Here is a 26247-nt window from a genome sequence, read left to right on the forward strand (position 1 = left end):
TGCTGTACCAAGAACTGTTTTCAGATTACTGGTTTCAGAAACTGTTGACCCTTGTCCTCCCTTTCAATAGTGAAATCCCAAAATGGTCCTAGGAGAGACAAGTAAATTCTGACAGCTGCTTAGAGGTCATCTTAGAACTAAATTCCAAAGAAGTACTTTTAGGCTGATAAAGAGTCTAGAAAAAGGAGGAGGGAGAGAAAAAGAAAAAATTAGATTAGTGTACAGAATGGTAGCTATTTGCAGCTCACCCAGGTGTGCTCTGAAGGTCAAAACCCTACATCAGCAATTTGTAGCAAACTCTTGAGCTCCTGTACCTCTTAGAAAGCACAATTGAATCAGATATCATGTGAAAGACATACACACTTCATATAATGCTACCTGCAAGTCTCCCTAGAAAAGCAGTTTTTGTAGGTGAAAACAATGAAGCCAGGTAATATTCCAAGGAGGCTGTAATTTTAGCAGACCTACCAACAGCACTGATGTAGGAAGCTCATTATTTTAATTTCTGGAGCCTTTTAATTTTTTCTTTAGAAAGTGTATAAATAGTTGCAGTGCTGCTTTGCTTCCAAAACTGGGCGGTGAGTTCAACAGCGACAACAGCAGCAGCAGCTCTTATCCTGGCCGTCATGGAGTTTCTTGAAAGAACTTATCTTGTGAATGATAAAGCTGCCAAGATGTATGCTTTCACACTAGAAAGGTAATAGATGTCTGTGTCTGCTTCACAATTTTCTCTCTTGAATATCATCCAATTAATTCCTATACCTTGTTGCTTCTGAACTGTAAACCTTTACTCTGCAACTTGGGGCACTCTGGAACATTTTATAAGTTGTTGACTGACATGTATTTTATATTCTGAAAAATGCAATACTTTATATAGTTGATTTGATTCCTTAAATATCCTAAGTGCGTAAAGAACACATTTTATTGATGTGTTTTTCATCTGTAGTGTTTATTCCAAAAAATAGACCTATATAATCTAATGTGTTGACTTTTCCTTTTCTCAATTATTCTCAGTTTTATGATAGATAGTAAATTTTATTATATTTAGAAAAAATTAAGACTTCAACTATATGGCATAATTGTAGTTATATTGATCTTAAAATGAGTTGTTGCTTTCATGCTCATAAAATATCATTATTAATATACATACCTATAATAAATATAGCTAATCCATTTCTTTTTAATGTCTCCCACAGTGTCACATGCAATACATTCACTCATTTTTCACTTGGTTAACAATTGTTGATTGAACACACCTGTGCTAAGTGCAGGACTTAGAAAAAAATGTCTAGTCTCAGATCTTTGTCCTCTTGAAACTTAGTCTAATGTGAAATACATATTAGAGCTAGGCAATTACAAAACAGTGTATTTGTGTCATACTGAGGGCATTCAGTAAGAATAACTGGACTTTGGAATCAGAGGAAGCTTTTTCAGAAGTAATAGGCTAAGAGCTGAAAAATAAAAAGGAATTAAAGTAGGGTTAGGGATAACCTACATAGAAAATAGGTTTAAGGAAAGTTTTGCAGACTTAGATAATTGCACAGTAAATATACTTTCACATACATAAGATGTGAGCTTGGTTTGTTTGAGGAGTTGAATCCGAATGGGGTTCAAATAAGAAACACATTCAGTGAATATAAATGAGCTAATGAAAATCTGAAAAGAATTCATGTTAGAAGAATTTAAGAGAATACTTGCCCATTAATAGTATGTGTAATGTTCTTGTTTGTTTCACAAAGCCAAATTAATATTCTAAGGAGTAGTGATACTATGTTTGATGGCATCAAATATTTTAGCAACAGCAAAGAGACTTTATAAAAAGGATATTTATAACTTGTCTTAAAACAAAGAATCTAGCAGTCTCACATTGGAATAATTATTTTTCTTAGAAAATAATATTAGATATGATTTATTGAGGTTATTAACATAAAAAACAAAGCCTCGTGGTAAGTCAGGCAGAAATTTTGGACAAAAAATTGTTAGCCCTACAGATACTATCAATAGAGCATCTCCACATTACTGAAATAACAATATTTCCCTTCTCAGTAATGTAGACTATTAGCATTTTGTTGTACAAATAAGCCAACCACTTATAGGTACAAAGTCTCATTCACCCCATAAATAGGTATGGTTTTCAGGACACAGTGTTTATAAGAATTGTCAAACTCATTTGTATTTTCTTGTCAAGGGAAATAAATTAAATCTGCAAGAGATTATTTATCTTGATCCCTCATTTTACCATGTAGGAAACTGAATGCCATATAGAACAAATGCCTTTCTCGAGGTCAAAATAAATGCCTTTCTTGAGGGCAGATGGCTAATTACAATAGAACTGTGCTGTGGACCCAGGCCCCCTACTTGTTAATTTAGTGTTTGCAGTCTCCCTCTACATCTCCTGTACTCATACGTCCACCATCTGGGCTCTTGAATCGTTAATCTATTTCCTCCTTAGGTCACATGTCCCTGATTCCCCTCACTTACTCACTTTTTCCCTCACCTCTCCCAATCTATTTCATTTATTTTGTTCTGTCTCTATTAGTCATAGATAACTTTGTCCCCTAATAGTCCTCCTCTTTTCTCCTTCTACTTCTTTTTCTTTCTACTTATTATCAGTTTTCTATTTATTTATTTATTTATTTATTTATTTTTTTTTTGAGACGGAGTCTCGCTCTGTCACCCAGGCTGGAGTGCAGTGGCCGGATCTCAGCTCACTGCAAGCTCCGCCTCCCGGGTTCACGCCATTCTCCTGCCTCAGCCTCCCGAGTAGCTGGGACTACAGGCGCCAGCCACCTCGCCCGGCTAGTTTTTTGTATTTTTTTAGTAGAGACGGCGTTTCACCGTGTTAACCAGGATGGTCTCAATCTCCCGACCTCGTGATCCGCCCATCTCGGCCTCCCAAAGTGCTGGGATTACAGGCTTGAGCCACAGTTTTCTATTTAAACTGTTACCAGCTGTTAAGAAACTTAATCTGAAGAAAACTTTATTATCTAATTCCACAAATGGAGTGTTCCATTTATCTATTGCTTTGCAACAAACTACCCCAAGACATAGTGGCTTAAACAACAACTATTTTATTATGATTCTGTGGGTCAGGATTTGGGCAGCATTCCATGTGATATTATCTGGAATGGAAAGCTGCATTCTGCTGGTATCTGGGCTAGGCGAGAAGGTTTAAGATGGCTTCACTTACATGACTGAGATCTTTGTGTTGGCTTTTGCCTGGGGCGGGTGTCTTAATTCTTCTTCCCATGGCTTCTCTCTCTGTATGGTGTCTCACTTTATCTGGTTAGCCTGGAATTCCTTATGTGGCAGTTGAGAGTAGCAAGAGAGCAATAGTGGAAGCTGACCATTCTTAGAGAGCTTAATCCCAGAACTGGCAGAGTATCATTTTTATCACAATTTATGGGTTGGTTAAAGCAAGTCCCAAGTCTCACATTCCATGGGTGAGACAATAGATTCTATCTCTTGATTGCATGTGCATATTGGATGACAGGAATTGCTGGAGGTAATCTTTATAGACATTTTACTACAGGAAGTAGTAATATTGGACCCAGTAGGTGTCATGAACCATGTTTTTTACCTTCTCCAGTCTCTCCAAATGTGTTTCATTGATGGGATTCTCTGGGCTTTGGGTTCATTGTAGCAAAAAAAAAAAAAAAAAGACTATGTAAAGTTGAACTACAACAAAAAAAACAATCAATGTTTTTCTTGGTGCTAGGTGGAAGGGATCAAGTTTCTCTTTTCCCCAGCCATATGTTGAAGAAGTGCAGAGGAAGTAAGGGTAGGGACAGATGGTAGAGGTAAACTGCTAGAACATTTTCAACAACTATTTAACTGGTAAAAGTTATAAAAAAGAAATGAAAATCTCTGGAAGTTGTCTTAAGGGCATGCAGAAAATTAAGAATTATTTATTCTAGAAAATCTAAATCTCAGTAAGAAGTGAGAGTCTATGGCATTTGAGCCAGGATCTGCTCCATTAACCTCTGCTCTTCCCCAAGCTCAGTATGATGGAAGCTCAACCCTTGAGTGGATGTAGCCAAAAGACAAGGCTCCCTCTCCTCCCAGCTTCCAGTTAAAGATCATAGCTCACCCCTAGAGCAAAAGGCTGTTGGAATCTCTTATTGTCCCAGCCTCAGGTTGTAGAAATTCTCTTCATTATAGACATGACCAAGAGGACTATGGTTTCCTTCCTTCACCCAGCCTCCTCTCAGAGGGTATAATCTCTAGCCCAGGAGCAGCAAGGTCCTGAATATCCCTGCCCTGGATCACTCATAGTGTGCAGGACGTATTCCAGGAGGCACAAGCAAAAAAGACTAGGGACTACTATTTGTAATCAGTGCTCCACTTGTGGAGCAAGAATATGGCTCCAGGAGAAGTAGGTCACAGTCTCTTCTGCCAGCTCTGGTGCAGTGGTGTAAAGGTACTACTTATGGGAGAGGCAGGCCATAAGAATAGAGGGTTATGTATCTTTCCCTTAGAAGACTGATGATACACAAGCTGGAATTTTATTTGTGAGAGAGCATGGGGGCATTTCAAGCATAGGGACACTGTTGAAAACAATGAAGATTCTTCTGGTGAGCAATTAAGAGTAGGCTTGTTGCTTCATGATAGCAACAAGCTATTGGCAGACTGGCTAGAAGTTAAACAGAGACAGGCAGAAAAAGAGGTAAGAAATGCCCTCCTGGATTTGGCACTAGCCACAAAATTTGGCCTCAAATATTACCCCTATACAGAAGCCTGTTACAGATTGAATGTTTATGTCCCCCACAATTATTTGTTGAAGCACAAATGCCAGTTTGGCTGTATTTGGAAATGGGGCCTCTAAGGAATAATTAAGGCTAATTGGGGTTATAAGAGTGGGGTCCTGATCTGACAGAAGTAATGTTCTTATAAGAAGAGACTCTAGATAGCTCACTCTCTCTCTCTTTTTGGGTGTATACACTAAGGAAAGACCATGCGAGGAAGTAACAAAAAGGCAGGCATCTATTAGTCAGAAAGAGAACCCTTACCAGTGAATTTGCTAGCACCTTGATTATGGAATTCCATCCTCTGGAGCTGTAAGAAAATAACATTTGTATTATTTAAGACACACAGTCTGTGGTATGTTGTTACAGTAGCTGAAGCAGACAAATTTAATTGGATCAGATTGTTGGTCCATTCATACCTCAGAGTATTATTGAAAACCGTAGCGCAACAATTCAGCAAACAATTAAGAAGGCCAAAATCTGGGTGTGATACCACCACAGGCAGAACAATCATTTAACAGCGAGACCATGGAAAGAAACAGTCAAAGTGAACACAACTAAAGTGATTATTATCCTTTGGAAATGGGAGAGGATAAGAATGACTGTGCATCTACCCAGTCATGCACCCTCTGAGGAATGACAACAGAGGCTGCGCATGGAGGGAAAGTCAGACAACACCTGGTTTAAAAAAAACCAGTTAGTAGAAACAGTCCAGGTGTTGTATTTAGAATTCAAATGTTTCAAAACAGCTATTATAACTAGGTTAAAAGAATTAAAGAAAATCAAAGAACAAAGAATTAAAGATAGGTATGATTAAAATGTCTCATAAAATTGAGAATATCAATGAAAGGTTAGAAATTATTTTTTAAAAAAGAACCAGATGAAAATTCTGAGGCTGAGAAGTACAATAAGTGAAATTAAAAATTCACTAGAGGGGTTCAACAGTAGAACTGTACTCATAGAAGCTGGCAGAAGAAAGATTCACTGAAATTGAAAATAGATTGGAAGATATTATGCAACATGAAAAACAGAGAGAAAATAGAATGAAGTAAAAAAATCAACAGAGCCTCAGAGAAATGTGGTACATTGTTAAATATATTCACATATGCATAATAAGAGGGCCAGAAGGAGAGAGAAAAAGGAGAAGAAAAATAGTCAAAGAAATAATGGCCCCAAACTTTTGAAGTTTGTTGAATATTAATCTATACATTCATGATGGTCAGTGAACTCTAAGAAGAATCAAGCAAATAGATTTACACGCTCACACATTATAGTAAAGCTACTAAAAGCAAAACACAAATAAAAAACCTTGAAAGCAGCAAGAGAAAAAATAAAGATGCATTATGTGTGAGAGCATCCTGATCAGATTAACAACTGACTTCTACCAGAAGCAAAGGAGGATGGCAGTGAGATGACATTTAAAGTAGTAAAAGAAAAATAAATTCCTATCAACCAATAATCTTATATCCACCTAAACTATCTTCCCAAAATAAAGGTGAAATAAAGACAAACAAAATCTAAGATAATTTGTTGTTGGATTCACTTTACAAAAATCAGTAAAGAAAGCAATAGTAAAAGAAGAAATATTAAAGAAAACAAATGACACCAGATATTAAGTTGAATCAATACTTTAAAAAAAAAAGCACCAATAAGGGTAATAATGTGGGTAATTATAAAAGACATGATTTGTTCTCCTTTTTCCTCTTAACTGATTTAATAGTAAACTGCATAAAATAAAATGTATATAATCTTAGATGAAATGGATAAATTCATAGAAAGACAAACTACCACATGAACTTAAGAAGAAACAGAAAATCTGATAAGTAAAGATACTGAATTATTAATAAATTTCATAAAACCTTACACAAAGAAAGCTCAAGTCCAGATGTCTTCACTGGTGATTTCTACCAAAATTTAAAATAGAATTAATATTAACTCATCACAAATTCTTCCCCCAAATAGAAGAGGCATAAATACACTTCCCAACTCATTTTATGAGGTCAATATTCTGCTGATAGCAAAAAAGGAGGAAATATCACAAGAAAATAAAACTACAGAACAGTATCCCTTATGAATACAGATGCAGTAATCCTTGAAAAAGACTAATGAACTGAATCCAGCAACATATAAAAGTAATTACAAACAATGATGAAATGGGATTTATTCCAGTAACGCAAGCTTAATTTAACATCTGAAATACAATCAAAGTGATACAACATATTAATAGGATACAGAACAAAGCTCACATGATTATCTCACTAGATGCAGAAAACGAATAGACAAAATTCAACACCCTTTAATTATATAAACACCTGCAAAACTAGAAATAAAATGAAACTTCTTCAAAAGCATCTATGAAAAACCTGCAGCTCACATCATAATTTTTTTTTCAATAGGTTTTTTGGGAACAGGTGGTGTTTGGTTACACAGATAAGCTCTTTAGTGGTGATTTCTGAGATTTTGGTGGACCCATCACCTGAGCAGTGTACACTGTACCAAAGTGCAGTCTTTTATAGTAATTATGGCGAAAGCCTGAACACTTTCCCCTAAAATCAGGTACAAGATAAGGATGTCCACTTTCATGAGTTCTACTCAACATGGTACTGTATGTTCTAGCCAGAGCAATTGGGAAGACGACAAAATAAAAGACATTCAGATTGGAAAGAAATAATTAATATTATCACTGTTTTCTTTTCTTTCCTTTCCTATTTTTTGAGACGGAGTTTCACTCTTATTGCCCAGTCTGGAGTGCAATGGCATGATCTCAGCTCACCACAACCTCTGCCTCCTGGGTTCAAGTGATTCTCCTGCCTCAGCCTCCCGAGTAGCTGGGTTACAGGCATGCGCTACCACACCCAGCTAATTTTTGTATTTTTAGTAGAGACGGGGTTTCTTCATGTTGGTCAGGTTGGTCTTGAACTCCTGACCTCAGGTGATCCACCCGCCTCGGCCTCCCAAAGTGCTGGGATTACAGGCATGAGCCACTGTGCCCAGCCTATCACTGTTTTCAAATGACATTATCTTACATGTAGAAAGTCCTAAAAGATCCATTTAAAAATTTTAGAACTAATAAACAAGTTTGGTAAGGTCACAGTAAAAGAGATCAATATACAAACAGTAATTGTATTTTTATACAGTAGCAAAGGAAAATCTGAAAATGAAATTAAGAAATCAACTTCACTTACAATAGCATAAAATAATAATGTATTTTAGAATAAATTTAACAAATGAAGTGCACAGCTTTTACACTAAAAATTACAAAACAGTGAGTTAGAAATATTAAAGAAAGAATAAAAGATATAAATCAATGAAAGATATTCCATGTTTGTGGATTAGAAAATGTAATATTGCTAGGATGACATTATTCCTAAAATTAACATGGAAATTTGATGCAATTACTACTAAAATCCTAACTGTCTTTTTGAAGAAGTTAAGCTAGCCCAATAATTTATATGGAACCAGTAGGGGCCTACGAAAGGCAAAAGTATCTTGAAAAAGAATAAATTTGGAGGACTCACACTTCCTGATTTCAGAATTTAATACAAAGCTATAGTTATCACAACAAGAGTGTGATATTGGCATAAAGACAGACATATACACCAATGTGATAGCATTTTAGTCCATAAATAAGTTCTTATATGTGTGGTCAATTGTTTTTCACCAAGGATTCCAAGACAATTCAATGGTGGTAAAAAAAAAAAAAAAAAAGTATTTTCAACAACTATTGCTGGGACAACTGGATGTACATAAGCGGAAGAATTAACTTGTATACCTTTCTGACACCATTTTAAAAAATCACTAAAAAATTGATTATAGACCTAAATATAAGAGCAAAACCTATAGAACTCTCTTTTTTTTTTTTCTTTTCTTTTTTTTTTTTTTGTTTTTGAGACGGAGTCTTACTCTGTCGCCCATTCTGGAGTGTAGTGACACAATCTCGTTTCACTGCAAGCTCTGCCTCCCGGGTTCAGGCCATTCTCCTGCCTCAGCCTCCCGCTGGGGACTACAGGCGCCTGCCACCATGCCCGGCTAATTTTTTTTGTATTTTTAGTAGAGACGGGGTTTCACCGTGTTAACGAGGATGGTCTCGATCTCCTGACCTCGTGATCCGCCCGCCTCAGCCTCCCAAACTGTTGGGATTACAGGCGTGAGCCACCGCGCCCGGCCAAACCTATAGAACTCCTAAATGAAAACACGTGATCTTGGGTGAGGCCACGGTTTATTGGTATGACGCCTAAAGCATAAGTGATAAAAGAAAAATTATATATATTGGAGAGCATCAAAATAAAGTATTTTGTTCTGTAAACAAAACTAACAGGAAAATAAAAAGATAAGGCACATATATTGAGATAAAATATTTACAAATTACATGATAAGGGATGTGTATAAGAATATGTAAAATAATTGTTACAATTAATAAAACTATAAATAATTAAAATATGTAAAGGATACTGATAGACATTTCTCCAAGAAAACATACAAATGTATAATAAGCACATGAAATATGCTCAACATCATTAGTCATTAGGGTAATGCAAATCAAAATCACAATGAGATGCCACTTCATACCCACTAGAATAGCTGTAATAAAAAAAAATAGTAACAAGTGTTGGCAAGGATTTGGAGAAATAGGAACTCTCTTACACAGTGTATGGGAATGTCTAATGGTACTGTGCTTTGAAAAAGAGTCCAGCAGTTCTACAAAATGTCAAACATAAAGTTATCTTATGACTCAGGAATTCCATTGCTTGATTGGAAGAGAAGTGAAAACATACTTCTACAAAACACTTCTATACAACTTTTCATAACAACATTGTTTGAAATAGTCAAAAAGCAACAAAAAAAGAAATAACCCAATATCCATCAACTGACTAGTAAAATTTTATGTATCCATACAATGAAATACCATTTGGAAATAAAAGGCAATGGAATACTGATGACATACTGATATCTGCTACAATATGGATAAACCTTGAAACCATGATGCTAAATGAGAGAAGCCATTCACAAAAGTCCTCATATTATATGATTCTATTTATATGAAATGTCCAGAATGGGCAAATCTGTAAAGACAGAAAGTAGATTAGTGGTCGCCTGGGAGAGGGTGCAAGGAGAATGGGGAGTTACTGCTAATGAATATGGGTTTTTTTTGGTAATGGTTTCACAACTCTGTTAATATACTGAAAACCATTAATTTATATAGATTAAATAGACCATTTCCATAATATTAAAATTAGATCTTTTTTTTTTTTTTGATACAGAGTCTTGCTCTGTTTGTTGCCCAGGCTGGAGTGCAGTGGTGTGATCTTAGCTCACTGCAACCTCTGTCTCCTGAGTTCAATCAATTCTCCTGCCTTGGCCTCCCCAGTAGCTTGGATTACAGGTACCCACCACCATGCTAATTTTTGTATATTTTTGGTAGAGATGAGGTTTCACTCCATCTCTAGTGAGTGGTCTTGAATTGCTGACCTCAAGTGATCTGCTTGCCTTGGCCTCCCAAAGCACACAAATTTTATAATTTTTTCTTAATAAAGTTGTTTAAAAAGGGGTGTGTGATTGAATACCTGTCTAGGACAAAACATGACATCTGATTCTGTAAATGTTTCTATTTCCCACTTTCTCTAGTTCTCACCCTTCAAACTATTTCTTCTACATCACTCATTTATTTCATAAACATTGAGTGAAATATAATCTCAATAAATATGTACTGAATATCTGTATGTTCAAGACAGGGTCCCAGGCATTGAGCATATAGAACTATTTCTAGGGCAGACAAAGAGAATGGTGAAGCAGGGAAACAGAAGTGAAGAACTGCTAAGGGATTACAGGAATGTTATTTCCCTCTTTGATATTTATCTTCTGTTTAGGAATGAACAGTCAATCTCCAGGGTCAATTCATACAAGACTGATGTCATGTCACTGGAGTAAAATCTGGAATAGTGGATATGGGCAAAAGAGAAACAAAAAATTGGTTTGCTTTTTTATTATCTAAGTCTTGTTATAAAAATGCTTGTCCTGAAAGTTGTTTTGCAGTATAGCCTACTTTATCCTTCCTAAATAACAATGATAATAATGTAATGTGGTTCATGAATATGGTAAAATAATTTTAAAATTTGTGCATTTATCTTGCTCCAGTTACACTTTGAAGTGATTTATACGAATTAGCTAAAAATCTCTCAACCAGCCTATGAGAGTGATGCCACCATTATTCCTATTTTCAGATGGGGAAATTGAGGCACAGAGAGGTTAAGTAATTTTCTTAGTCATATGACTAGTGAGTGGTAAGGTTGGGAGTTTGACTCAGGTGGTGGGTTGCCAGAGCCCAGCTCTCAGCCTCTATACTGCACTGCCTGCCACTCAGTCCCATCTTGGGAACTGGCATTCCTTTCTCCTGGTTAATGTAACCAGAAACCAACAAGTCATCTTTGAGTTCCACCTCTCTATTATTCCCCCTGAACTAATGCTATTGATTAGCAATTCCTGTTGACTGTACCTCTCAAAAGTCCCTCAAATATGACTACTTCTTTCCATTTTTATTGTCACTACATAGGTCCAAGCCACCAATGTGTTGGCTGTAGTCATCTTCTATGGGTTTCTATGTTTTGATCTTCTACACTCTAGTCTTCCAGGCAGCACCCAAAGCGATCATTTTAGAAATGTGAACCATGTAATGTTACTTCCCAGCTCAAAACTTTCCAAATTTTTCTTTTTAGACCTTGAATTAAATTGAACTCTTTATAGTGACCTGAATTGTTCTGCAAAATCTGATCCCTTTTTTGACCTCTTTCCATTTCACTCTTTCTTTATGCCACAGGGGCCACCTATGTAGTTTTCTTTCTGTTCAAGACAAGCATTTGAACAAGAAAATCCTTCTTGTCTTTGGGCTTTTGCTCTAGCAATGCCCTCTACTTGTGATAGCTTTCACTTACACAGGTTTTCTCCTGGTAATTCTGTAACTTGCTGCTGAGCTATCACCTCCACAGAGGTGCCTTCCTTTCCCACCACATTTAAGGTAGTTCATCTTCCCTCTCCTGCTCACCATTCATCATACTATATAGCCTCTACTAAAGACAAAGTAAATTGATTCATTTACTCTTTGTCTCCCTCTACTAAAAACAGGCTCCTTAGAGAAGGACCTTTGTTTGTCTTGTACAACATGGTATTGTTAACATTTCTGCTGGTGCAGGCCCTTTTTAGGTATGCAATAAATATTTAATGATGAATGAATAAAATGTTAAAAATTCATGGTGAGGCTGAAGCTTTTATCTCCCCTTCTAACAGGAATAGTGATTTGAGGTTCTTGGGGAAAGTGATGTGAAACTACAAAATCAAAGTGATTTTTATGTGCTCAACATTTGAAATAGGGTAAAAAATAAAAATTTTACCAACATTATTTTGGAGATAGAAGCAAAAGAATTTAATTTCTATCACTAAACAAAAATAGAATTTAAAAAAAAAAAGTTTCTCCAAGATTGCAAAAATAAAGTCCCATTTTCTAAATCCCTTTTTTGCAGATGAAATCAAAGTTTTAGAATATTGGCATCAAATTTTCTAATATTTCCATACTTTTTCATCTCTGTTTCTCCATCTTTTTTTTCTTTGATGCTACAGTAAATTTCTTTGGCCTATTATTCCTAATTTTTAAAGCTTTGGCCATATTTGAATACATGGGAATGTTTTGGGATTTATTCATTAATAGCAGATTCACATTTCAGTGTTTGTTGCATCATAGAACTTGCTTTTTATAACTTTCTTCTTAAAATAATATTGAAAAGTCACATCATTGTCGTGATCAAGAGCCGTTCTGCATCTAGAGAGACTTAGATAACTTTGCTCTAACGAGCTTATGAGGAATATATGTTAACTTTGGGTTTTAACTTCTTTGGGGTCACAGACTCTTTTGGAAGCTAAGTGAAGACTGTACTTTTGCCTGTCCCATAAAACACACACACACACACACATACACACACACACACACACACACACACACATGAACACATTATATACAATTTCAATGGACCTTATGAAGCCCACTTTTGGATTTCTGGCTTAGTTCTTCAAGAAGCAGTCTCAGCTCAGAGTATACCCATATTTGTTAAACTTAGAATCCAAGATAGGGAAACAGTACACAAAAGTAAAAATTGCCCACATTTTCATACTTTCCTCCTGGTGGCATTGCCCAGGGGCTTTTTCGCAGGTTTGATTCTTGCTTTGGTCTGGCTTCTAAGCTGCTCCAAGATAAATTTCTCTCCTGGTCACTGACTACTTGGCTTTCCCTGGTCATAAGATTTATGAAAACCTAAAATAAAGCAACGCTTCATATGACCACAGCACACCAGGCAGTTCTAGAACAATTGGTGAGCCTGCTTTGCTCATGCTGTCTTCTCAGCCCAAGGAAGGAGTAAATCTCAACAATGTGTTTGTGTTAGTACTCAGGTTCCTCTGAGTTGATGGCCACTGGGGACCCACACTACCATATTCTATGGTTGTTTATTATTAGAATATTATTACATAACAAAAGCAAAAGTCTACTCATTTTAAATATAAATACTTTATTTGTTACTTTCCAAATTGTTCTTATTCCAACTAAGAAGCTTATTTGGAACTACTCAGAATCCTAAGTGCTATTCACATAATTGATAAAAAATAAACCAATGACGTAAATTGGCTGTAATGTATATTCCAAAGCCGGTTTGGCAATATATGTCAAAATCCTTAGAAATGTAGGTACCTTTTGACCAAGTAATTTCCCCTTTAAGATTCCACTTTAAGGAGATAATATATTGAGCAAAGATTATAAGGATGTGAATCATAGTAGTGCTTATATGAGCAAGTAATTGCAAAAGAACGAGTTGTCTAATAATTTAAAAACATGAGTTAATTATGCTATGATGTAGCTATGTTAAATATATACTGCCCTCCATATTTTAAAAATAACGATATACAACATTTTATAAATGGAAAAAATATTAACAATATTTATAGCTAAGAATCAGGTTCAGAAGCTGTATCTTTGGTAGGATCCTCTTGTGATGCAATCATCTTATTCACATCCATTCTAGTGCTTCCCCACTGAGGAGTAGCCAGGTTTAGGTAAAATTTTCCCTATTCTCAGCTGTATGAGTCAGCATGGCTGGGTTTTGCCAGTCTTCTGAGTATAGCAATGCCTAAGTCAATCAGCTCATCCATATTCCCCTGGCTATAGTGGTTGTTTCTCATTTAGACAAATCCACATGCATATCAAGACTCTTGTTTAGCAGTTTGAGAGGGGATAATCTCTCTATGTATATGTTAAAAAATAAATACACAGTCTGATTACCTTTGGCAACCATCCCGCTACCATGGGGAAGACAAGCTTGAGGTTGAAGAATAGCTGAGAACCAAGACATGAATCTGGAGACCTCGTCAAAGAGTATCTGAAACCTGGCCCCTCTAGATGTTTTCAGTTGCAGAACCAATAATTCTTACTTATTAATTATTCTAGCAAGAGTCTTGTTTTCCATACTTATAACCCAAAACATCCTAATTAATCTGAAATCTAATTATGTAAAAAGTGTATTCATATATTACAAATCTACACAATAAAATATCAATAATAATTGTCTCTTGGAGAGGATTACCAGTTATTTTTCCCTCTGCTTTGTGACTTTTTTGTAATTCCAGATTTTCTATAATGAATATATATTATTTTATTCAGAAAAATCATATATAATAATTAGAGTCAGAATAATAATGTTCATCTAAGCCAAAACCATGAGACTTTTAATCCTGAATGGTGATAGGCTAAATGAAATAAAGTGAAAGCTAATATATTGCTAATTTTGTTTGTTTGTTTGTTTTTACCTCTCAGAGTCACGAATGCAAAGTTCTTAATTCCAAGACTCTTATTTATTTCTGTACATGAGTTTATTTTTAAAAATTTAAAAATATGATTAGTTCAAGATCCATGGATATTGACATCTGCCTTCCTGCCCCAACATTAGGACACCTAAAATTGGTTTAGGCATGACAGAAGAAACACTGGGCTTGGGATTCCCACTCCAAAATTTCCTGGATATTTGACCTCAGGCAATTACTTAAACTCCCTGAACCTTAGTTACTTCAGCCAAGAAATATGGGGTTGCAGTTAAGTGAAATAAGCCAAGCACAGAAAGACACATATCACATGTTCTCGCTTATATATGGGAGCTAAAAAAGTGGCTCTCATGAAGATAAGAGAGTAGATTGGTGGTTACAAGAGGCTGAGAAGGGTAGAGAGGAGGAAGGTATGAAGGAAGGTTGATAAATGGGTACAAATATATGATTTGAGAGAAGAAAATGATCTAGTGTTTGATAGATCTGTGAGGTGACTATGGTTTGCAATTATCTATCATATGCTTCAAAATAGCCAGAAAAGAATAATTGAAATGTTTCTAGAATAAAGAAAAGAGAAATATTTAAGGTCATGGACATCTCAAGTATACTGATTTGATCTTTAAAAATTATATGAATGTATTAAATTATCACATGTACCCTAAATTAGGTATATTTGTTATGCATCAATAAAAATTGTTTAAAAAAAGAAAAAAAAAGTGTTAGACCAAATGTTATCTACCTTTCCATCTGTGAAATTCTATGAGTGACTCTAAATTTTGCTTTATATTTGAGCGGAACTGATATTCACTGCCTGCTTTGGGAAGTATAAGTAGGTTTCAACTCTCATCATAACATTGATTAATTGGTAGCCACTGTCTGCAGAGCGGTGGTAAGAAGGTCTCAGAGTACATACGGAGTCAGCAGGAAAAAGTACTATGATCTGTCAATAATGTTGATAAGTATTTGAATCCTCAGTCTGGCTCATATACACATATCGAACAATGTAGTCTGATTTATTTTATTATTATTTTTTGTAGCACAGTGTCCAAGTCTTTTGAGAGTGAAATAACTGGGAAGAAATCCCTTTAAAATGTATTTGCTTCTTTTCTCCTGTTCCTTTGATATCTCTTAATCATTGGTGGCATTGACTGAATAAGAGTTTGACTGAATAAAAGTACAACTTTTAGTAGTTAAAGTTTAGAAGGAAATTTCTTGCTTGTTTCTTACACTTGATATTTTCTTGTAGAAAGAGCTGCAAATGAACACTTCCTAGCAAGTAAGCAAATGTCCTAATAGTGGTTCCACGTATGGGCAGCGTGGGTCAGTGAGTGGCTGGTTTGCAACTATGTTCACTTCTTGCTTCTGTCAAACTCATTCCTAGTGTGGAACTCCAACAGAAACCGGTGAATAAAGATCATTGTCCCAGAGAGAGACCAGAGGAGTTGGAGTCAGGAGGCGTGTACCACTGCCACAGTGGCTCCCAGGCCACAGAGAACAGGGCGAATGAGCACACCTATGCCAAGTGGAAGCTCTGTGCTGCTTCAGCAATATGCTTCATTTTCATGATTGCAGAGGTCGTGGGTGAGTCTTTCTGCAGACTTTTTTGATTAAACAAGCAAACAAATAAAACTCTGCATCATTATGGGAGGGTTACCTAAGTTCTTTTAAAGTAAGATTTAGTATTTTCTGTAAGTATAAGGTAACAATATGCTCATTGTAGATAAGTTGAAAAACAGTGGGAAACAAAATAAAATTCATCACTATTCCATATTCGAGTCACAGCCTTCAATAATTTTAGGGAGTGTTTTGTGCAATGCATTTTCTATTCATAGCTCACATGTTTTATTTTTTAAACATAACTGAGAGCATACTGAATGCTTTTGACCACACTGTCAAATACTCTTCAAAAACATTTTTATTCCTGAACAATATTCTCTAATATGCTCCACTGTAATTTACATAACGATTTCTCTATCGTTAGAAATTTAGGGAGTTTTTTCCTGCTTATGGACAATGTTGCAATGCAAAATCTTGAAGAAAATTCTGCCTGCCTTTCTGGTTAATCCCTTCAAAGAGATTCCTAAAAGTGGAAATAATTGCTTGAAGGACATGAATATTTGTATTACTTGATTGATATTGCCAGAGTGCTGTTGAGAAAGCTAAACAATTCATGTTTACCAGCTCTACTTGAGAATGATTCTGACTCCAAATCTTAATGACAACTAATTTTAATCTCTAAAATCTCTTTGCTATTGTATAGATGAATGTTTTAATATTTATTTCTTTAATTGTTACTATTAGACCTTTTTTTATTATTATTATACTTTAAGTTCTAGGGTACATGTGCATAATGTGCAGGTTTGTTACATATGTATACTTGTGCCATGTTGCTGTGCTGCACCCATCAACTCGTGAGCACCCATCAACTCATCATTTACATCAGGTATAACTCCTAATGCAATCCCTCCCCCCTCCCCGCTCCCCATGATAGGCCCCAGTGTGTGATGTTCCCCTTCCCGAGTCCAAGTGATCTCATTGTTCAGTTCCCACCTATGAGTGAGAACATGCGGTGTTTGGTTTTTTCTTCTTGTGATAGTTTGCTGAGAATGATGGTTTCTAGCTGCATCCATGTCCCTACAAAGGACACAAACTCATCCTTTTTTATGGCTGCATAGTATTCCATGGTGTATATGTGCCACATTTTCTTAATCCAGTCTGTCACTGGTGGACATTTGGGTTGATTCCAAGTCTTTGCTATTGTGAATAGTGCCACAATAAACATACATGTCATGTGTCTTTATAGCAGCATGATTTATAATCCTTTGGGTATATACCCAGTAATGGGATGGCTGGGTCATATGGTACATCTAGTTCTAGATCCTTGAGGAATCGCCATACTGTTTTCCATAATGGTTGAACTAGTTTACAATCCCCCCAACAGTGTAAAAGTGTTCCTATTTCTCCACATCCTCTCCAGCACCTGTTGTTTCCTGACTTTTTAATGATTGCCATTGTAACTGGTGTGAGATGGTATCTCATTGTGGTTTTGATTTGCATTTCTCTGATGGCCAGTGATGATGAGCATTTTTTATGTGTCTGTTGGCTGTATGAATGTCTTCTTTTGAGAAATGTCTGTTCATATCCTTTGCCCATTTTTTGATGGGGTTGTTTGTTTTTTTCTTGTAAATTTGTTTGAGTTCTTTGTAGGTTCTGGATATTAGCCCTTTGTCAGATGAGTAGATTGCAAAAATTTTCTCCCATTCTGTAGGTTGCCTGTTCACTCTGATGGTAGTTTCTTTTGCTGTGCAGAAGCTCTTTAGTTTAATGAGATCCCATTTGTCAATTTTGGTTTTTGCTGCCATTGCTTTTGGTGTTTTAGACATGAAATCTTTGCCCATTCCTATGTCCTGAATGGTACTACCTAGGTTTTCCTCTAGGGTTTTTATGGTATTAGGTCTAACATTTAAGTCTCTAATCCATCTTGAATTAATTTTCGTATAAGGAGTAAAGAAAGGATCCAGTTTCAGCTTTCTACTTATGGCTAGCCAATTTTCCCAGCACCATTTATTAAATAGGGAATCCTTTCCCCATTTCTTGTTTCTCTCAGGTTTGTCAAAGATCAGATGGCTGTAGATGTGTGGTATTATTTCTGAGGACTCTGTTCTGTTCCATTGGTCTATATCTCTGTTTTGGTACCAGTACCATGCTGTTTTGGTTACTGTAGCCTTGTATTATAGTTTGAAGTCAGGTAGCATGATGCCTCCAGCTTTGTTCTTTTGACTTAGGATTGTCTTGGAGATGCGGGCTCTTTTTTTGGTTCCATATGAACTTTAAAGCAGTTTTTTCCAATTCTGTGAAGAAACTCACTGGTAGCTTGATGGGGATGGCATTGAATTTATAAATAACCTTGGGCAGTATGGCCATTTTCACGATATTGATTCTTCCTATCCATGAGCATGGTATGTTCTTCCATTTGTTTGTGTCCTCTTTGATTTCACTGAGCAGTGGTTTGTAGTTCTCCTTGAAGAGGTCCTTTACATCCCTTGTCAGTTGGATTCCTAGGTATTTTATTCTCTTTGAAGCAATTGTGAATGGAAGTTCATTCATGATTTGGCTCTCTGTTTGTCTGCTACTGGTGTATAAGAATGCTTGTGATTTTTGCACATTAATTTTGTAACCTGAGACATTGCTAAAGTTGCTTGTCAGCTTAAGGAGATTTTGGGCTGAGACAATGGGATTTTCTAAATATACAATCATGTCATATGCAAAGAGGGACAATTTGACTTCTTCTTTTCCTAACTGAATACCCTTGATTTCTTTATTTTTGCATGCTTGTTAGTGATCTGTATTTCCCTCTGTTAATGCATTTTCTCCTTGTCTCTTAATGTCTGTTACTCATTTGTTTTTTAGAAAATTTTTTAATTCTCTATATTGATCTCTGGGAGCTCTTTATATATTAGGATATTAGACCTTTGTTATATTAGTTATAAATGCTTTTCCAGTTTGTTGTTTAACCTTTTGATGTTTGTGTTGACTTAGATAAGTTTTAAATTTTACATAGGTAACTGTTTTAAACTTTTCATTTTGAGCTCATTTCTTTTACTACTCTTTTACTGTTTTAGTGCTTAAGAATCCTTCTCCATCTTCTGAGAAGATAGCTTTTTTGTTGTTTAATTTTTGTATTTAATTTTAAAATTAATGTTGATATTAGATATATTTGTATGCTGTAAGGACTGAATTGTTTTCTAAATAGCTAACACAGTTTTCAGCATCATTTATGAAATAATTATTTTCCCCATTGATTTTTGATATTTCTTTAATCACTTATCAACAGTTTATAAATAGCAGGGTCTGTTTCTAAGGTGTTTCACTGATCTGTGTTTCTGGTCTCTGTCAAGGACATAATTAATGTAGATTTGTATGTTATAATATCTGTTATTTCCTATTAATGATTTTTAATTTAGCAGAGAAAAGCAAAGGCTATTCATCTCTCTTTATTATCCTAATTAAACATGAGAATTGTTCTGTTCAGTTTTCCCCCATCCAATTATGATTTTATTAATATTTAAGTTAATTTGAGAACATAGTATCTTTAAGTATTCAGCTTTCCCTCCAGGAATATGTTATGTTTCTCTATTTATCCAAATATTCTACATGTCTCATCAAGGTTTTATGGTGTTCATCTGACTACACAGACAGCCTACGTCTTGAGTTATTTCTGATTATTGTATGTGTTTGGCTTATTCTTTCCAGGGGTGAGTGCAGTCCACCATTTTTCATGTTTTGTTTTCTAGATAATTACTTTTTGTATTCTAAAGTTTTGATTTTTGTATATTCACTTTGTACTCAATTATGCATTTGAATTATTGTCAATTCTAAATATATTTCAGTGCATGTCCCCTTTTCTTGTCTCGTGCATCTTCCTCATCCCAGGACATCACCCTCTCTTGTGCAGAAAACATATTTCTCCTCATTTCAATAGTTATATCTCTTTTGTGTGTTTCATGTTTTGATCATGTTAAACAATACCTTATGCTAAATAAAATCTATGTTTGATTATTTAGCTGTTAAGCAAAATGCTTCTTGAAGGGTTAAGTGTTTTGTATTATGTTAATGAAATGTTTCTTTGTTTCAGTTTTGTAATTATTAACAAAGAATCAAGGATGAGTGTTGACTTTTAATCAAATACCTTTTCTTTTGAATTTATTGTTTTTTAAAGCTTTTTGACCCATGTTTGAGGTGCGTTATATAAAGAGATTTTGAAACATGTTATGATCTTTGCATTTTTGGCATTATGATAATAGCTATTATTTATTTAATGCTTACTATGTGTTAGAAGCTGTGACAAGTGCTTTCCGTGTATTACCTTAATTAATCCTGGTGAATTCCCTAAGAGGTAGCTCTCGTTGTTAATCTCACTTTATAGAAGGAACTAGAAGCACAAAGAGTAAAGTAATTCTCCCTTGGAAACATACCTGTAAGTGGGCAGGCCGTCTGAATTCCAGAGCTCATATTCCTAAGCCCTAACTATGGTGCCTCTCAAATTGACTGTGGCGGGCCATCCTTTTAATGCATTGCTGAATCTGAGTCACTGATATTTTTGTTAGGATTTTTACATCTTTATTAATAATTGAAATTTAACTATAGTTTTCTTTTTATGTCATTTTTCTAGGTTTTTATATTTGAATTATGCATGCTTAAATGGAAAGTTTAATTTTAATAATTTTATAAAGAAATAAAAACAGTTTATGTAACATTTTATTATCTCTTCCTTTTTAAAAAACTACCTAGTTATTTGTATGGCTTTGGAGACATTTTTGGAGATGATCGTTAGATGTGATTTTTAGCTTCTTCCTCACTTATTGATACACTCAAAATTTCTCCATCTTGGGTACACTTTGGCCATTTATTTTTTTTCAAAGTCATTCATCTCATTGAAAATTTCAGATGTATTATCATACCATGGAACATGATAGCCTCATGTTGGTATTAACTTAGTTCAAATGTCCTGATATGCAATGTTATCTTATTTTTCCCCAAATAGAAAAAAGAACACTGTAAACTACCTGACGTATAGGACCATAAGCTACTACCAATCTGTTATCAAATGTTACCTTCACACTCTGTTACCAATATTTTGGTGGCTACATTTCTATTATCCAAAAGAAGGGGTAAATTAATCATAATCTGAGACTAGAGAAAAATAGACTCTGCTTAGCTATTTTTTGCATTATAATATCTAGCAACCAGAATTAGCTGGTTTCTTCTAGCTATGGAGTCAAATGGCCTATACACTCATATTTGGACATTTATAACTGTTGAAAACTGTGAAAGAACTTAGACACGTCTAGTCCAAGACAATTCCAGGGTTGGCAATATCCTTTCAGTCAAAGTTTACAGAACTAACTAATACCACAAAATTCCTGGAGTCAGTTCCTTTGAAGAAGCTGAATTAATAGCTTGATGGAGTCGCAAAGAACTTACTTTTAGCAATTCTAATTTGGAAAACACCTTTTGGAAATTCACTAACATCTATACCAGAGGGATATTGTTTATCATTATTGGAATTAATAAGTTTGTGGATAATATTCAATAGCTTATGTAAAAGATTGACATAATGAAAAACCTAATAACAGAATTCATTTGAAATGTGATTTGAAAAGGCAATGTTCTTGGACATCCAAATAAAATTCTGGCACTACCACCTGCAAACACAGCTCAGGAAGATTCATTGACTGACTTCTTTCTTCCACTACTTTCTTCCTCTGCTTTTCCCTGAATCCATATGGATGCTGAGAATAGATGGCATCGTCCCTCCGGCTGATATCTAATAAATAGTCTGAAAAGAGATGGTCTTCTGCTCACAAAATTAATTTGTTTTAATTGACAAATAAAAATGATATATATTTATTATGTATAACATGATGTTTTGAAACATGCATATATGGTGAAATGACTAAATCGAGCTAATTAATATGGACATTACCTCACATACTTAACATTTTTTTGTGGTAAGAACACTTAAAATCTACTCATTTTAGCAATTTGGAAGAATCCAGTACATTGTGCTTAACTATAGTCACCATGTTCTACAATAGATCTCTTAAACTTATTCCTTCTATCTAACTAATATTGTGTGTCCTTTGACCAACACCTCCCCAGCTTCTTCCTTCCCCAGCCCCTATCCCTGCCGCTGGTAACCACACTTCTACTCATTGCTCTATAAATTCAGCTTTTTTAGATTACACATATAAGTGAGATCATGTGGTGTTTGTCTTTCTGTTCCTGACTTATTTCACTTAATAAAATGTTCTCCAGGTTCATCAATGTTGCTGCAAATGACAGGGTTTCCTTCTTAAAGGCTGAACAGAACTGCATTGTGTATACATACCACATTCTTTTTATCTATTTATGCGTCTGTGAACACTTAGGATGATTCCATATCTTGGCTATTGTGAATGCTGCAATGAACAGCATTGAATGGCAGGGCAGATATATCTTCAACATATTGACTTCACTTCCTTTGGATATATACACAGTAGCAGAATTGCTGGATCATATGGTAGTTCTATTTTTAATTTTTTAAGGAACTACTTTCTATAATGGCTGTACTGACTTACATTGCAGTTTGCAAGATTTCTTTTCTTTTCTTTTCTCCACATCCTCACCAACATTTGTCTCTCCTCTTTTTGGTAATAAGCACTCTAATAGATGTGAGGTGAATTTTCCTGATGATTAGTGATGTTGAACATATTTTCATAGACCTGTTAGCCGTTTCTATGTCTTCTTTCAAGGAATGTCTGTTGAGGTTCTTTGCCCATTTTTAATCAGGTTATGTGTTTTCTTACTATTGAGTTGTTTGGCTTCCTTATATATATTTTGGATATTAACCCTTTATCGTATGTATGGTCTGCAAACATTTTCTCCCATTCTGTAGATTGTCTCTTCATTCTGTTGATTGTTTCCTTTACATTTGAGTTTGATGTAATCCCAATTGTGTAATTTCACTTTTGTTGACTGGGCTTTTGGGGTCATATTTTAAAAAAAAGCATTGCCCAAACCAATGTCATGGAGCTTTTCCTTTATATTTTTTTCTAGTAGTTTTAGAGTTTCAGATCTTATATTTAAGTCTTCAAGCCATGTTGAGTTGATTTTTGTATATGGTATGAGATAAGGGTCTAATTTCATTCACAACCTCCTCTTTCCCTTCTCATTTCTATGCATTAGAGTCTATGAGTTCTAATTTGACTTTAGGGGCAGAAGTGAGTGATGATGTCAGTAAATAAATTAAATTGATACTGACTGAAAAATATTCAGCATTTGAGCTATATTGAGATTGAGCCAATTTTCCTAAAACATTGCTCTCCTTATATTACTTCTGTCTTCAAAGTTTTTTACTGATGCCAGTGCGGTGGCTGTAATCGATTGATGCCTGTAATCCCAGCACTTTGGGAGATCAAGGCAGGTGGATCACATGAGGTCAGGAGTTCGAGACCAGCCTGGCCAACATGGCAAAACCCTATCTCTACTAAAAATATAAAAATTCGCTGGATGTGATGGCACACGCCTGTAATCTCAACTACTTGGGAGGCTGAAGCAGAAGAATTGTGCATGAACCCAGGAGGTGAAGGTTGCAGTGAGCCGAGATTGCACTACTGCACTCCAGCCTGGGCGATAAAGTGAGACTCTGTCTCAAAAAAAAAAAAAAAAATTTTTTTTTTTTTTTTTTTTTTTAACTGGCTCCCCTTTGCTTAGTTCAGGGTTCACAACCTTTTTCCCTTCATGACAAGCGTAGTACATTTTACTGAGCACTGGGATAAACTGACAAGGGTGCTTGTAGCTGGAAGACACCGCTTCAGAGGCTCCCACTGTGCTAGGCCCTAATTGCTTGCCTCAAGTCAAAAAAGATCAATATATTGGAAAGCTCTAGCATCCTGGAAAAAATGAAAAATTCCTACTTCGGTTTTCAAGACATTGCATAATCTGGTGGCAAAACTATCAATATTCTTATCTTGCTATTTCCCTGACTACCCTGTTTCAGCCACATTTGTTTATTCATTCTCTGCAAGATAATCTTTGCACTTTATTCTTACGCTTTTTTTCTTTGAATAGAAAAGCCTTCTCCTCTTTCTCCATACTCATCAAAATCCTGGTCATTAGTCAAGACCCTGATCCACAGCTCACCTCCTCCCCAAAGCCATTCTTGGCTATGTTAGAGAAAGCAATTAATATTCTCAGATCACTTTTGAAAATCTGAGAGGTCATCCTGCAGGATATGGGGTTTGAGCAAGGCTTTGAAAAGTGAATAGGAATTGAGATATGGCCAAAAGGTAGATGGAGTGGCCTGAAGGAACAGCACACTACTTACTGCTGTGGTCCAGGAGATAGATATTTATCAGGGCTTGCCTTGAAAGATTCCAAGTGCATGGGTCTGAAACAGGAAAGGAAATCTGTATTCTTAGAAATTTGGGTACCACTGTTCGTAGTAGACTGGTATTTCCTTTCAGCAAGCTTTGTCATATTCTTTTCTCTGGTTGCAATTTTGGTCCTGCTGGTCTGAGAACCTCATGCTCTTAGGCTGGGCTAGATATGAGATACCAAGCTGGACTGATCAGAGTCTCTGGGTCTTTACATAGGGAGGCTGGAAAAAAAGCATTCTCTCTTTCCTCTACAAAAACTGAGCTGAAGTGATACAGGTCTGGAGCTTTTAGAGGTCTACCTTTGTTGCTGAAATGGAGGAAAAGTCTTTCTTAAACTGGACAATCAATAGCAGTAGCTGGAGACAGAGCAGAGCCCAAGAACATTTTTGAGCCTTAGGACTGGGCTGCATCTGATCCAATCCCACCCAGATTTGTTCTCAGTTGTATGAGCCAGTATACTGGTATATTATTGTTGTTGGTATTGTTTAAGCTGTTTGGGTTAGGCATTCATGGCTTACAACTGCGAAAGCCTATCCAAGGCAGGAGTGTAGGGTAAAATGTGGTTAATGGAGAATATAACTAGAATGGTAGTTGGAGGGCCAAGAAGAGCTGAGGCTCGGTCATTCATAGATTTTGGGGAGTAATTGACATTTAGAATGGGGGAGAAGCAGGTCATAGAGCTGTGTTGAGGGAAATAATTTGCGACAGAGTATAGAGCAAACTGGAGAATGAACTAAAGAAGGATATAAGCATAATGTATCCACCCTTAAGGGACCTTTGAACCTGTTGAATTGGGACTCTTTCTGATAGCTTGTGAAAATTCCTACTTGTAGAAAGGCCAAAAAGAGGTGTTATGTTGCAGATGTAAACATGTTTCTCTATTTGAATGGATACACGTTCAGATGCTAAGACCTCAGAAGAAAAGTAAGCTCAGGTATGGCCTTTGCTGGAAGAAATTGAGAGTAGTTAGGGGAAATGTCTGAAGTAGGACTATTCTGAGTTGAGTAAGAATAGAGAAAACACGGGCCGGGCGCGGTGGCTCAAGCCTGTAATCCCAGCACTTTGGGAGGCCAAGACGGGTGGATCACGAGGTCAGGAGATCGAGACCATCCTGGCTAACCCGGTGAAACCCTGTCTCTACTAAAAATACAAAAAATTAGCCGGGCGTGGTGGTGGGCGCCTGTAGTCCCAGCTACTTGGGAGGCTGAGGCAGGAGAATGGCGTGAACCCGGGAGGCGGAGCTTGCGGTGAGCTGAGATCCGGCCACTGCACTCCAGCGTGGGCGACAGAGCGAGACTCCGTCTCAAAAAAAAAAAAAAAAAAATAGAGAAAACACCAGATTATTAGACAGGAATTCAGAGCTGGGAGCAGCCTGGGGAAGACGGTAACTATCTGAGTGAAAAACTTCTCTTTTACTAAGAGAAAGATATTGCTGGGTGGTGTGATAACCACAAGTTTTATTGATCAGGGCACTTACCTTGTTCTACACAGCCAAGGGATTGTAGTAGCTCAGGTCTGTTATATTTTTGGAGGTTCCTGGTATTAATATTTTAACAAATGTCAAAACATGAGAACTGTGATATATTTTAAACACAGTAAGTCCTCACTTAACATCGTGGAGAAGTTCTTGGAAACTCTGACTTTCAGTGAAATGACATATAACAAAAACCAATTTTACCATAGGCCAACTGATAGAAACGAGTCAAGTTTCCATGCCATATTACTGG

The 26247-nt window shown here is 36.0% G+C and overlaps 1 protein-coding gene and 1 long non-coding RNA gene across 3 annotated transcripts in view; one reads left to right on the forward strand and one right to left on the reverse strand.

Moving 5' to 3' along the window:
* The first annotated feature begins 294 nt into the window (after positions 1–294).
* The window catches only part of SLC30A8 (solute carrier family 30 member 8), a 52449-nt gene continuing 26496 nt past the window's right edge, over positions 295–26247 (forward strand). The window contains exons 1-2 of the mRNA XM_001095488.5: positions 295–697; positions 15982–16181. Of these exons, the coding sequence (XP_001095488.2) occupies positions 627–697; positions 15982–16181 (271 nt within the window). The 5' untranslated portion in view covers positions 295–626. The remainder of the gene's footprint in view (positions 698–15981; positions 16182–26247) is intronic.
* Positions 4965–26247, reverse strand: part of LOC114680325 (uncharacterized) — a 395268-nt gene continuing 373985 nt past the window's right edge. For both annotated transcript variants that reach the window (XR_013397412.1, XR_013397411.1), the window contains one exon: positions 4965–5055. This is a non-coding gene — a long non-coding RNA (uncharacterized LOC114680325). The remainder of the gene's footprint in view (positions 5056–26247) is intronic.

This window comes from Macaca mulatta, chromosome 8, assembly GCF_049350105.2.
Source record: "Macaca mulatta isolate MMU2019108-1 chromosome 8, T2T-MMU8v2.0, whole genome shotgun sequence".
Lineage (NCBI taxonomy): Eukaryota > Metazoa > Chordata > Mammalia > Primates > Cercopithecidae > Macaca > Macaca mulatta.